The 11,662-nt window shown below is 53.8% G+C and overlaps 1 protein-coding gene across 1 annotated transcript; it reads right to left on the reverse strand.

Moving 5' to 3' along the window:
• Positions 1–10,344: 10,344 nt before the first annotated feature.
• Positions 10,345–11,640, reverse strand: FAHD1 (fumarylacetoacetate hydrolase domain containing 1). Its single transcript, XM_077828363.1, has one exon. The coding sequence runs from the start codon at positions 11,441–11,443 to the stop codon at positions 10,775–10,777; it is 669 nt and encodes a 222-aa protein (XP_077684489.1). The 5' UTR covers positions 11,444–11,640; the 3' UTR covers positions 10,345–10,774.
• Positions 11,641–11,662: the final 22 nt, after the last annotated feature.

Below are 11,662 nucleotides of genomic sequence, written 5' to 3' on the forward strand. Positions count from 1 at the left end.
TGTCTGCGGACCTGTCTCCGGTCAAGAGGACTCTTACCACTTGCTCCGGCATTTCTGGAATGCAAAAAAGAAAGTTCGGAACAGACAGAGAAAAAGCCGTCCACCAGAGGAACACCACCCGGGGAATCTACAAATCTCCGTGGAGGGGGCCTAAGACTGAGTAACTTTCGAACTGTGCTCTCGTGTGGGGGGAGGCCTTGACTGTGTCTTAACTGTGTTCGTAGGGACACAGGGGGTGTGGCACGGAGCTGCCCCCCAATCCATCTGTGTCCTCCCAACCCCCACACTACGATCTTCACCCCCTCCCCCACTCCACCATCTTTGCTGGCTGTCTAACATCTGCCTCTGGAATCAGCTGTTCGCCCTGATTCCACTGCGTGGGCCAGAAGCACCAGCCAACCAAACAGGACTCTCGGGACAAGCATACGGTGGTTCATGTGCCCCCCCCTCCCCCCCGAATTGTCCACCCCACAGCTTGTCCTTTTCTACCTGACCCCAACTCCTGTTAATCACCTGCCACCGCCCCCACTGGGGCATTGGCAATGGGGGGCACCGGGGTGACCTCCGCCGCTGCCATGCCCATTGCCTCCCCAGACTCTAGGGAAGCCCCCCCAGCTGGCGGGAAAGGCCAGGGCAAGAAGAAGGGGAAGGGCCCCGCTAAAACCACTGGGCCCTCCATGGCAGGGGCCACCCCCTCTGCTGCAGCCCCGCCACCGAACACGGCATCCTCCCCCGCTGCCCCCTCCACCAGCTCTGCGGATGTCCCTCCCTCAGCCCCCAGAATGTATGCCCAGGTGGCGGCAGCCCCCCCGCCTGCCACCTCGTCATCTCTCCCACCCACTGCCTCCGCCACTATCAATAGCAGCAGGGGCCCCTTTCCCACCATGACAAGGAAGCATGGTGTCCGATGCCTCCTGGTGCCCGCCTCGCCCCACATGGAGACCTACGTGCGGGCGTTGGCGAGGGTGGTGGGGCCCTCGGCCATTGTGGCGGCCTCCAAAATGTAAGGGAAGGTCGTTTTCTTAGCATCGGAGGCTGCTGCCCAGGAAGTGGTGGAAAGGGGCCTGGCAGTGGGGGGGGGGTGTTTGTCCCCCTAGAGCCGCTAGAGGACCTGAAGAGAAAAGGAGTACTTGTGGCACCTTAGAGACTAACCAATTTATTTGAGCATGAGCGTCCGCCTGGTCCTGACCTCTGTCCCTCCTTTTCTCCCCAATGCTGCCCTGCTACCCACCCTTTCAACCCTGGGGAAACCTGTTTCTGTTATCAGCCCTCTCCTGTTGGGCTGCAAGGACCCCACCCTCCGTCACAATTTTTCCTTCCGCCGGCAAGTGCAACTTTTACTGCCATTGGCAGCGCGTGACGGAGTGGCACTCCAAGGGCCCTTCCTAGTCCCCCACCAGGGGGCCCGTTACTGGGTGTACTTTTCCACGGGGTAAGCCCGGTGCTACCTCTGCCGGGCGGCGGGGCATGTCCAGAGGGACGCCCCTTAGCCTGGCAAGGAGGGGCACCTGGGATACCCAAGACCCGGCAGGACATCGGCTCTGTCACTGCCGACACCCTGGCCGCCCGGTACCCAAACCCGCCTCCCCTCCTCTTCGGACCACCGCTACTCCTGCTCAGGCCCAAGGGGCACCTCCCCTACAATGCCCAGACGAGCGGGAGAGCCCCGCCCTCGCTGCTGACAATCTAGCGGGGCCTATGGAGGAGGGTGTGGCAGAGATACCACCAGGCATGGGAGAGAGCCTGCCCCAGGGAGAATCCTCCCTCCCTTATGCTGCCCCACCGTTCCCCTCCCAAGTCCCTGAGCCATCGCCTTTACCCCCTGCCACGACCCCTGCTAACCATCCCCCAGATGATGTCATGGAGGGCTGGGCCATAGTCCAGGGGAAGCGAGGCAAGCGGAAGGCTCGAGCTCCGCCTCATCCACCCAAGGCGGAGGCCCCCTGGAAGACCCCTTCCACTTTGCCCACGAGTGCGTCCCATCCACCAGTGTCAGCCCAGAAAGACGTGGCAGCACCAGAGGGTAGTGTCTCCCCTCCACAGGAGACCCTCCCCATGAGACCCTTGAGGAAGCCCCTTCTGTCCTGACGCTACCCGAAGCCCCCGTGAATCCCGAGGCAACCGTCGTGGCGGGTGCCAGCGAGGAGAACCCCGGGGCGGCGGAAAGTGTCCTCTCCTCCATGTTCAAGGAGATCGAGGCCTTAGATCTGACCCCGGTCGCCCAGGGGGAGGACGACCTCTTGCCAGCAAATCTTGATCTGGGCGACCTCACTCCACCCCTCTTTTCCCCATGCTCCCTCCCCTTAATTGCTGCTTCCGCTCCCACCTCCAAGGAGCCCCTGGACTCCTCCACTGACCCAGCCGCTGATGGCACCCCGCTGATGACCACTGAGCCTGCTCAGGTGACAGCCGGTGCCACGTGGCCAGGACACGAGTCACCAGGGGCACCCCCCGTTGGTGTGGAGCAATCGACTTCCTTCCCGGGTGGGGGCCCTATAGAAGACAATCCACCTCCTGATGCTGTGGCCGCTAAATCCACCACAGAGCGCGCACCCAGTGTCACTGAGAGCTCCCTCCCCACCACCTTAACCCTTGAGCCTGATCAGGAAGCGCCACCATCCAGCTGCCTGCCTCCCGAAACCCAGAACCTCGCCTCTGCCCCTGCCCCTGCCCCTGCCCCTATCCAATTTACCTCCTGCAATGTCATTGCCGCCCCCGGGGCTGTTTCCTTCCCTTTCCCAACTGATGACCCCCCAGGGAGCGGCCTTTGTGTTCTCCTGTCCCAACCCATTAGGAGCTGCTATTTTCCCGCCACCGCCCCCTCTCGCCCCAGAGCTTGAGGCGGGCCTAGAAGCTCCAGCCCATCAGGCACCCTGTCGGGGGTCCGCACCCTGCTTGTCCGTTTTAGTGGACCACAGGGCTGCACCAAGGGCCCCGCCGGGGAACAACTGGGAAACCGTAACCCCACCCCCCCATGAGCTGCGAGGAGAGCTGCGGAAGTTTTTAGAGGATGTCCGTGGCTCCCGCAAAAAGGTACAACTTGCTCTCCAGTGATGGGGGGACTTTTCTCAAATCCTCCGGGCCACAAGGGCACTCATGGGGGTAGGTAAAGGGACGGGGAAGCAGGATGCCGCGGCCTACTGGCGGGTCCGCGTCTTCCGTGAACAATTACTCACCTACGAGATGGGTCACGGACTTCTGCGCGGCCTGCTGGGAGATGCGAGTGTCCCTGCCAGTGAGGATCCCCCCCAATCTCCTCCCCATGACACCTCTCACCATCGCAACGTTGAATTCCCGGGGTTGTAGGATGGCTCTCCGCAGGTCCCAGGTGCTCTCCTTCCTTCAGGAGGTAGGGTACTCTGTGGTTTTCCTGCAGGAGACCCATACGGACCCAACCGCCGAAGACAGTTGACGGCTGGAGTGGGGGGACAGGGTCTACTTTAGCCATGCCACGGTTTGACAGGCTGGAGTGGTGACCTTGTTCTCCCCCGACCCATGGCCCGAGGTGCTAGGGGTCGCCGAGGCCGTGCCGGGTCGCCTGCTGCATCTCCGGGTCCGTATGGAGAGGCTCATGGTTAACCTCGTTAACGTCTATGCCCCGACATCGGGTCCATAGCAGCTGCAATTCTACCACCGGGTGTCCGCCTTCCTCGGCACCTTAGATTCTCACGAGTGCCTGGTCCTGGGGGGAGATTTTAATACCACCCTCAAGGAACAGGACCGCTCGGGGACCGAGCAGAGCCCGGCCGCCGCGGATACCCTCCGGAAGATAGTCGAACATCACTCCCTAGTGGACATCTGGCGTGACCACCACCTGGATGACACTTCCACATTCACCTTTGTCCGGGTGGAAGCCCATCGGTCGAGCCACTCCCGATTGGACCGCATTTATTTTCACGTTTCCATCTCTCACGAGCTCACTCCTCCAGCATTCGGCTGGCCCCATTTTCTGACCGTCATCTAGCCACTGTGACAGCCTCCCTCTATGCAGAGAGGCCGGGGCCAGCCTACTGGCATTTTAACAACAGCCTGTTGGAGGATGAGGGCTTCGTGACGTCCTTCCGGGAATTCTGGCTGGCCTGGCGAGGGCAGCGGCATGCCTTTCCCTTGGCGCAGCGATGGTGGGACCTGGGGAAGGTGCGTGCCAGGCTTTTCTGCCGCGACTACACCCGGGGCACCGGCCGATGGAGAAATGCGGCGATAGAGCAGTTGGAACAGGAGGTCTTAGAGCTGGAGAGGCGTCTGGCCGCCATCCCCGAGGACCCGCTCCTCTGCGGAGCGTGCCGGGAGAAGCAGGAGGAGCTCCGGGCCCTCGAGGACCATCGGGCCCGGGGTACCTTTGTTCGATCCCACATCTGCCTCCTTCGGGAGATGGATCACGGCTCCCGCTTCTTCTATGCCCTGGAGAAAATGAGGGGGCCAAGAAACATGTCACCTGCCTCCTGACAGAAGACGGCACCCCCCTCACGGAACCGGTGGAGATGTGCGGGAGGGCCCGAGCCTTCTACGCAAGTCTTTTCTCCCCGGATCCGACCGACCCTGGCCTTTGCAGAGTGCTCTGGGAGGAGCCCCCTACGGTCAGCGCGAGTGACCGAGACCGGCTAGAATTGCCTCTCACTCTGGCCGAGTTCTCGGAAGCCCTCCGTCGTATGCCCACTAGTAAGTCTCCAGGCATGGACGGGCTGACCGTGGAATTCTACCGATGTTTGGGACGTCCTCGGCCCAGACCTAGTCACCGTCTGGGCCGAGTCTCTGCAGAGCGGGGTCCTCCCTCTTTCGTGCAGGCGAGCTGTGCTCGCCTTACTGCCGAAGAAGGGGGACCTCCGCGATTTACGAATTTGGCGTCCCGTCTCGCTCCTCAGCACGGATTACAAAATCGTAACGAAAGCAATCTTGCTGCGGCTAGGGTCTGTGCTGGCGGACGTGATCCACCCAGACCAGACCTACACCGTCCCAGACTGCAGTATCTTTGATAACCTATTTCTGGTTTGGGACCATTTGGAACTCGGGTGTAGAGACGGTCTGTCGTTCGCCCTCCTGTCCCTAGATCAGGAGAAGGCGTTCGATAGGGTGGACCACGGGTACCTCCTAAACACTCTGCGGGCGTTTGGCTTCGGACCCCTGTTTGTGGGTTTTCTCCGGGTGCTGTACGCCTCCGCAGAGTGTCTGGTTAAGCTCAACTGGACCCTGACCGAACCGGTCAGCTTCAGACGAGAAGTACGCCAGGGGTGTCCCCTCTCGGGCCAGCTGTACACTCTGGCGATGAAGCCCTTTCTCTGCCTACTCCACAGGAGGTTGACAGGGTTGGTGCTGCAGGAGCCGGAGCTGCGGCTGGTCCTGTCGGCGTACGCCGATGACGTGCTCCTCGTGGTCCAGGACTTGGGCTACTTGGCGTGGGTGGAGGCTTGCCAGGCCATCTATTCGGCAGCCTCCTCTGCCAGGGTCAACTGGGTCAAGAGCTCTGGCTTGGCGGTAGTAGACTGGCGGCAGGCGAGCTCCCTCCCACCCACGCTTCAGACTATCTGGGTGGAGCGCGGGTCCGCTGCTCTACCTCGGCGTTTACCTTTCTGCCGCGCACCCTTCCCCGCCGGAGAACTGGGAAAATTTAGAGGGCGGGGTAATAGAGCGGCTCCGGAAATGGACGGGACTACTCCAATGTCTCTCCCTTCGTGGGAGAGCGCTGGTGCTTAATCAACTAGTCCTGTCCAAGCTCTGGTACCGGCTCAACATCCTCGTCCCAGCCCCGGGTTTCCTGACCAACCTCCAGACATCGATTCTGGGGTTCTTTTGGTCAGGAATGCACTGGGCCCCTGTTGGGGTTCTTCATCTACCCCTGAAGGAAGGACGACAGGGCCTGAAGTGTCTGCACACTCAGGCCTGCGTCTTCCGCCTCCAGGCCCTACAGAGGCTCCTTTATAGTGCAGGCAGTTCGATGTGGAGCAGACTGGCGCACGCCATCCTGCGCCGCATCCGAGGGCTCCGATATGACCGGCAGCTCTTTTATCTCTGTCCGGGAGGTCTTCCAAGAGACCTCTCCGGGCTGCCAGTCTTCTACCAGGACCTCCTCCGGACTTGGAAACGGTGTTTAACGACCAGGTCCGTGGCAGCCACCGAGGGGGCAGATCTCCTCGCGGAGCCCCTGCTACGCAACCCCCAGCTCTGTGTGCAGGTGGCGGAGTCCCGCTCGGTGCGCCAGAGTTTGATCCTGGCAGAAGTCACGAGAGTCGGAGACCTCCTGGACTACAACCGGGGAGACTGGCTGGATCCCCTGACACTCGCTCGGCGCATGGGGCTCTCCAGACCTCGTACTCCCCGGCGCGTACTTCAGGAGGTGAACGCCGCTTTGACGCCAGCTGCTAGAGCTTACCTCGATCAGACCCTGCTCGAGGGGCATGCCCCGCCCACCCTCTACCCCAGGCCCGCCGGACCTTTTAATTGGACCCCTGCCCCGTAGACCCAATCGACCCCCTCACCCCTTTATGGCGAGCCGGCTGCATGAACTGCAGCCAGTATGCTTCCAAACCGTGCCAAGGAAACATCTATACACGCTCGTGCTCTACACCCTTCTGCCACCTTTGGAGGGTGAGCAGCCCCAGTGGGCCAGCCTATATTCCACCTTGGTTCCGAGGCCCGTCGGGGACATCAGTTGGTGGCTCCTTCACGGAGCTGTGAGCACGGGCACGTACTTGGCGCGGTTCAACCCCATCCCAGATACTTGTCCCTTTTACGGTGAGAGGGAAACCCTGGCGCACATATATTTGGAGTGCGCTAGGCTGCAGCCCCTGTTCTGGCTCCTCACAAATCTTTTATTACGTTTTTGGTTGCATTTTTTCCCCTCACCTTTTTATTTATGCACTCCCCATCCGTGGCCTCACAAAGTCGCGGGATCTCCTAGTTAACCTCCTCCTGGCCCTGGCTAAAATGGCCATCTATAAAACCAGAGAGAGGAGGTTGCCCGATGGAGTTTCCTGTGACTGTGGGGCTATTTTCCGATCCTCGGTCTGTTCATGTATCCGGGTGGAGTTCCTCTGGGCGGCGTCCACTGACTCCCTTGATGCTTTTGGGGAGCAGTGGGCGCTGTCCGAGGCTCTCTGCTCTGTGTCCCCGTCTGGCTCCCTTTGTTTTGACCCTTTGATTGGGGGAGAGAGTAAGGGACTTCAGCCCCAGCCATTGCTGCTGTGGACACCACCACCTTAGAGGGGTCCTTTCACACGTGGGTGCATGTGCCCCCCCCCAGTTATCCACCCCATAGCCTGCCCTTTTATTGGGTGCTTTCAGAGGAGGGAATTGTTGGTGACACTCGGGCGTGGCGCCAGGTAACTCGAGAGGGTGGCAGACCTTGAGAGTCGAGGAAGCCCCCTCGCTCTGGGCCACCAGGTAACTCGGAAGGGTGGAAGACCACGAGAGTCGAGGAAGCCCCCTGCTCTGGGCCCAGGCAAGCTTGAACACTTCCCTCCCCTGAAGCTAATGAGAAAACAATTGTGATTGGTTGCTGTATTACACATTGCATATGCTGTTCTTTTGTTTTGTAAGTGTGTTATGCAAATAAAAAAATACCGTTTTTGCTTCCAAAAAAAAATTACTCTCCTGTAGCCATCTGGCCTGACCCTGTCACAATGGTAAAAATGAGAAAGTCAGCAATTTTTCAGAAATGGTGTGCTATGACATTTTTGTATTTTTATGTCTGATTTTGTAAGCATGTAGTTTTTAAGTGAGGTGACACTTTGCGGGGACAAGACAAATCAGACTCCTGAAAGAGTTACAGAGCTCTGGAAAGGTAAAGAGATGTCACAATAGACCTTCTGTGCTTCCTGCTTCTCCACAACGGATTCGTGTAGATGCCCCAGCTCAACGTCTACATATGGCAATCAGACTTCTTAAGAATGACACTGCACTGAGCTTGTCTGCAGATTCCCTCAGAAGGGGGGTGGTTCTGACGTGGAGGTGTTTTTTTCCCCACAGAAATTAGTCTGCTTGACATGAACTTAGAAAGAAAAGGAGTACTTGTGGCACCTTAGAGACTAACAAATTTATTTGAGCATAAGCTTTCATGAGCTACAGCTCACTCCAAAGCTGACAAAATGAGCTGTTGATTCCAAACATGGCTGTCTGCTTTAAAATGGAACCATAGTTTAACTGTATTGGAGGATAACTGTGGGTTGTAACCAGGTCCTCAGTACAATTCTATTTGTAGTATAGATGAGATCCTACAACGTATGGGAAGATAGATCCCAAAGCACGCTATGAGCGGCTCTCCCTGACTTCCTTCAGGAATGTAAATCTGTGAAGGAAGAATAACAGAAGGCCCAAGATGCATATGCCAGACATAAAAAATGTGATTAGAATACCTTTGCACTGAAAGTTCTATGTCCAAAAAGCTTTACCAGCTGCTAACCCACTGCTAAGCCCACATGTCCCCTTTCCTTTTGGTTATGAATGACTCCTATTCTAGGTTCATCTATTTGCTGCACAGCTATATTTGAGGAGGAAAAGGGATTTTTTCAATTAGGGAATCTCAAACTTTTTTCACAGTATATACCACATCTTAAAACGTCTGTGGACTATATCTTTCTGCATACATGAGTGTACTGGGCACCTTTCCCCCCCGCTCATGAACTTGTAACGTTGCTGTTATAACAGGAATTGTTTACATGGGAAAGTATAGATATGAAAATACAATTTTTTTGCTGTATTTTGATGTTACCAAGCACCTGGAAACAATGAGAGCCAGTACCAGGAGAACAGAAATTCTGCCATTATGCACAGTGTTAAGTGGAAAGCTGTTTGTGGGGTTTTGGGCTTCCGGAAAAAGGCTGACCTTTCCTCTCACTAAGCTGGCCTTCTGCAGAAGCTGTGAACTTTCAACAGTGAGAGTATCAAGGGGATTTTCTGTTGGACAAGACACTTTGCTAGGTTAATTCAGATCCTTGTTTCACAATAGCGGGTTCAGTAGCAGTATTAAATAAATGATATACATGAAAATTATATTTCAGTCCAAAAGTGCTGTACCGGCTACAGTTTCATAAGTAACAACTAGGGCTCTCATCCTGCAAACACTTCAGCATGTGCTTAACTTTAAGTATACGAGTTTTCTTATTGAGATTATTTTCATGCTTATAATAATTAAGCATATGCCCAAATTTTTGCAGGATTGTGGTCTAAGATTAGTATAATTGAAAGAAGCTAGTGGAGGACAAAAAGCTTTCAATTTATTCTTTTTGTGCATTTGATAGTACTTTGTACCATACTGAGTTTCACCGTTTCCCTCTATGGCCAGGGTGTCGTCCAAGGAACATAAACGCCATAGGATTACTCGACTGACTAAATTGCTCATGTATGAGATTATTCCTGTTTAACTGTTTGGAGAAACAATCTCTTACTGAGAAGATCCTAAAACATCAGCAGGAAAGAATTTTTTAAATTGCTTTAAAGAATTAAAAGAAAAATCACCCATTTAAGGACTGTCACAAATGTAATTAAAAAGTTTAAAAAATGAAAGTGGCCCTTTAAATATTATCGTGTGTAGAAAGCGTTTGCAGAATTGGGTCTTAAACCTTAAAATAGTCCCTCCTTATGTGGCAACTGGATCCCAACTGCTGAAAATTTCCTTAAAACTGTATTTTTCTTTTAACTAATAGTTGGATGAAGTAATTCTCTTGAAAGCCAGTTTGTTAGAAGTAATGGTATATTTTAAATTTTGCTAATTTTAATAAATATTAATTGAAAGCACTTAGCACAGGTGAGAGAGCCTTGTTTATCCCCATTTTACAGTGGGCTGTGTTTTATAAAATGCCTTTCCCCTTCTGGCTGCCCACTGACACAGCACTCACCTCTGAATTTGGAGCACCCAGCTTTCTCCCCAAACTTCTGTTAATCAGCCACCAGAAGGTTTATGCCGTTAACGAGGCCTCCTGGCAATCACGTGCATGATTTCGATGACATGTAATTCCAAGCTAATTACCAGACCAGCTGTAAATATACTGTATATTGTGTATGCCAGCTATACTTTAATTTTTTAACCTCCTTTGAAAAATAATTTGTTTTTAATGACAGTCATATAAAAGAAGCAAACATGTATCTGTGGTGAAGTATACCACAGTGAATTTTTCCTTTAAGGAGACCAAATTTCATGTGCCCATAATGTCACCTTGCCCCACCAAAAAATTAACAGAGAGTAAAAAGTGGTGAGGATAACGCTAATTTTCTTGAACCATTTAAAATTTGTAGACACTTATTTCCAAAGGCCTCTGCATACCTTAGCAAAAATCGATGTTTATTTTAAAGACAATATGCCTGAAGCACTAAATTAGTTTTAGGATTAGGGCAAACAATATGACAGAACAGTTAATTTAAACCAATTTAATTAGAGTACTTCCTAAACTAGCGTTTCACTACAACAATCCCTTTCTCTCACACGCTCCCAGCTCTCCTTTTTAAAGCTGCTTCCTTCAAATATAACACATTAACCAGATTGCGTGAGCGCCTCTCTACCATATACATATTTTTAGCTGGATCTGTGTGCCATTCAGTAATGTGAAAAGCTTGACCTTCACAAGAGTGGTAGTCCTTATCTGGGGCCTTTATAAGAAGGCTCACAAAACCTAATATTTTAGCTCAGTACATTTGATTCTTCATTGTTTCCAAGAGGGTTGGGCGATACATTCTTTTAGGCTGCTGGGGAACAGACAGCTAGGTATTTCTTCATTCTTTGGCTGTTTTAAAAGGCATCTGTAGAGTGCTCCCCAAAAAGAAATGACAGATTCCCTCATCAAGATCAGCGTGATTGCTGTGCCACCTTAAATTGCATACTGAGGATGCCGTTTATCCCAGCTTGTATCTCATCATGCTCCTGTACAGCAGAAACACCTTTGGGACTACCTGTCAAAATCAGATCCCCTTCTTCCAGTGTGATTATTTCACTGATATAGCTGATGATGTAGGGGATAGAGAAGATCATAGAAGAGGTTTCCCCTTCTTGCCTCAGCTCGCCATTTACCTTGAGCCAGATCTGCAGCTTGTGTGGGTCTGGTATCTTTTCCTTGGGCACAAAATCACTAACGGGACACGAGGTATTGAAGCCCTTGGCTAAGGTCCAGGGAAGGCCCTTTTTCTTGCACTCAGCTTGGGTGTCCCTGGCTGTCATGTCCAAGCACAGGGCATAACCTGCCACGTAGTCCATAGCAGCCTTCTGGGAGACAGCATGGGCTTTCTTCCCAATCACCACTCCCAGCTCCACCTCATGGTGCAGATTGTTGCAGTAATAAGGGTTGATAATGGGGTCTCCTTCCCGGACATAGGCTGAGGAAGGCTTCAGGAAAAAAAGGGGCTCGCTGGGGAGAGCATTTTTCATCTCCTTGGCGTGCTCTGCGTAATTCCTCCCCACGCAGATGATGTTTCTGCCCCATTCCCAGAACTTAGCCAAAGGCTTGGAAGAGGCCATCATCGCTGCAAACTTCCCCCTGTGTCAGATGCTGAGCTGTGAGCAGGGCAGAACAATCACCTGACAGCTACGGCCGGCCAGAGGAGACACATTTTCCCCTGCACCAATCCAATTGCTCGCAGCTGGAAACCATAGAGTTGTCTAGGCACACACGGTTCCGCCCCTGGTTTCCCCCCGCTGGGCGAAGCTGCTTCTGCAATCAGGGTATTTAAATGCATGGCC

The sequence above is a fragment of the Eretmochelys imbricata genome, chromosome 10 (assembly GCF_965152235.1).
Source record: "Eretmochelys imbricata isolate rEreImb1 chromosome 10, rEreImb1.hap1, whole genome shotgun sequence".
In the NCBI taxonomy this organism is placed as follows: Eukaryota; Metazoa; Chordata; order Testudines; family Cheloniidae; genus Eretmochelys; species Eretmochelys imbricata.